This window comes from Symsagittifera roscoffensis, chromosome 3, assembly GCF_963678635.1.
Source record: "Symsagittifera roscoffensis chromosome 3, txSymRosc1.1, whole genome shotgun sequence".
NCBI classification, from domain to species: Eukaryota; Metazoa; Xenacoelomorpha; order Acoela; family Convolutidae; genus Symsagittifera; species Symsagittifera roscoffensis.
The window spans coordinates 51,099,534-51,102,142 of record NC_087064.1 but is presented as its reverse complement, the minus strand read 5'-3'; the positions used below and the strand labels follow the sequence as shown (position 1 = coordinate 51,102,142).

General features: G+C 37.4%; 1 protein-coding gene across 1 annotated transcript; it reads right to left on the bottom strand.

Annotated features, from left to right (window-relative positions):
- Positions 1–534: 534 nt before the first annotated feature.
- On the bottom strand, positions 535–2,345 carry LOC134842334 (MFS-type transporter SLC18B1-like). The gene is made up of 2 exons (XM_063858620.1): positions 1,937–2,345; positions 535–1,782 (listed from the first exon to the last, which is right to left on the bottom strand). Exons 1-2 carry the CDS (start codon positions 2,178–2,180, stop codon positions 668–670), a joined length of 1,359 nt encoding a protein of 452 aa, XP_063714690.1. The 5' UTR covers positions 2,181–2,345; the 3' UTR covers positions 535–667.
- Positions 2,346–2,609: the final 264 nt, after the last annotated feature.

Sequence of the window (2,609 nt, the reverse complement as noted above, 5' to 3'; positions counted from 1 at the left end):
GTTTGTATTTATTTTTAGGGAAAATCATTTATTTTCAAATATAACCCTCTTCTTTCTCATTTTCGGACTTCTTCTACCCCCACTTGTCTGTCTGCAAACCAGACCCGAAGATCATTTTATAGTTCTAATTTCGACTGTTTCTTCTCATATCACTTTGATTGATATACAACTCTGGAATCGTATACAAAAGAAAGAAAGAAAGATACAAAGGAAATATGAATACACAAAGGAAATATGATTAATAATCTAAACATGATAACCAAGTAAATAAGATCTATTTACAAAGGGACTTCACAGTTCTTTTGCTCCGTCGAGTCCATTGCTAATTATCTGCGCCTACTTGAAAAAAAAATTCAATAATAAAAAAAAAACTCAACAAAAACACTAAAAGACTTAATAAAGAAAAAACTTTTCACGTAGTTTTTTCAAGAATCTAGCACAACAACCGGCTATCCTTCATCTCAAAACAATTCAATTTAAGATGTCGTTCTAAAATAATAGAAAATTTGATTTATAGAAATATGATTTAATCCACAACTTCGAACTCATTATCTGAATCTATAACTATAGCACTCTAATCTACATCAATTTGCATCAATTTTTGAAACTTTTATGGCGAGAGAAAATACATGCTTTTGTCTAAATTACATAATGTGAATTCACAATTTTAAACGTTTCTAGCAATTAAAAGATCATTACGCAGTATACAACTTAATGCTAAAAATAAAGAAAGTGAAGAGAGCACAACTTGAATCCGGCAACTGTTGTAAAACCCGAGAAGATCCAGAATATATCCACCTGTTATACTCTGGCCAATTATTTTTCCGAAGTCAAAGCAAGCCAAGTAAACCGCAGACGCATATAAAGCTATGGTTTCATCGTTCTCTATAGAACTATTTTTTCGATATAGTGATCGCAAAAGGAACACTAAAGGTACAAGGGTTCCTGTTGAGCTCATCGCAATAAAACCGACTATAGCCTCGAAGGATGTTAGTTTGTCTAACATAGGAATACAATCTGAAATTCCAAGAATAGCAAAACCAGTAAGTGAGAAGCCGCATCCGAATAAACAGAAAATTAGACCTCCGTAGCCTTTGTCGGTAAAGAACCCAAAAACGGGTGCCGTCAACGCTCTTATTACCGTAAAAGGTAAGAAAAGTGGACCAGATAAGTTATTCCCCACTCCAAAGTCGATTAAAAGATGTGGCGCGAATGCTACGAAGAAGAACCCTATAGACGATGACGTTACACTTGCGACTGCTGATATAAATATGACATAATAATGCTCCTTGATAGCATAATACCAAGAAATTGATGATTTTTTGAGAGTCTTTGAATTTTGCGGCAAAAGAGGATCTGTAACTTTTTCATATTTGTCTGTTATTTCGACTGCCTGGAGGCTTTTATGAGAAGAAGTTTTGGTTTCCTCATCAGAGCACAGTGATTGCGTAATAACTATGTAGGCCAGTGGACCCAAAACTATCTGCAAGGCGCCAGCTACCAAATAAGGTAACTTGAAGCCTCCAAGTGTAAACAGCAGGCTGCCAAAAGGAGATCCACAAATCATCCCCAAAGACAAAGACATAGCAATAGATCCACAGACTCTTCCGACATGGTCAGGGTACATAGATATTAACAAAACAGATCCGGAACACCAGACAAATGCAATTCCACATCCGAGTAAACCCTTTAGAAACAGACAGGAGGTCTTGAAAAGGAATCCAGGGTTCAGTTCTATAACCTCGCCAAAAGGTAAGCAACTGACTCCTTGAAGTAAGGCACCTATGGGTACAAGTATGATAGTATGGCGTAGTTTAAAAACTCAGGAAACGGTATATCATTTGTTATCTTTTTCGTTAAAAAATGACACAAACAACCAGACCCATCTTTTGTGCATTAGTTTTCTAATGATATCCACTATCATACTTCTACCCACCTATTGAGAATATAGCAGGGCGGTAATTTTTGGGTAATTTGATCAACATCAATACCACGCATGTGATAACAGACGTAGCATCGGTGGCACAGCTAACAACCCCTATAGACGTTTGAGAGATTCCAAGACGGGCGAACTCGCTGGGTAGAAAAGGAGTCCAGAAGGTTTCTTGGATCCCCCACCCAAAATAAAGCGAAAGTCCGCAGACAAAAGCCAAAGGTTTCAGATCTTTATTTGACTTCATTTAAGTTAGATGAAATTGAGAAAATGAAACTCATGTAAATAATTGAGGGTAAATATCATCCAGGAAAGCAACGTACATATTGTTGACAGAACAAGATTCTATCGGTGACAGCTGACCGGCCTCTTGAAAGCCTAAAAGAGAATTCACTCTTTAGAAAAAATGCCATATAAACGGGCGAGGCAGTATATTTCTCCCAACTTGTTATCATTTTGCTAAAAAATTCTGCGCAAAAAATTGCGTGCATGGAGTGGAGTAACCTCCAAGAAAAATCTTATCATACAATTAATCCATTGATCCCCCAGGGTTACCAACACCCCGCCTCTACGCCCACCGGAATAAGTAACTTTGGGGCAGGGGTTAATGTGGGGGGGGGGGGGGGTTGTTTGTGGTGTTTGTAGCAAAAACAAATGAACAAAAGAATAACACAAA

Coding starts and splice junctions, on each gene's coding strand:
- LOC134842334 (XM_063858620.1), bottom strand. CDS start 2,180: ATGAAGTCAAATAAAGATCTGAAACCTTTGGCTTTTGTCTGCGGACTT. Junction 1,783..1,936: donor CCCTGCTATATTCTCAATAG/GTGGGTAGAAGT, acceptor TTGTACCCATAG/GTGCCTTACTTCAAGGAGTC.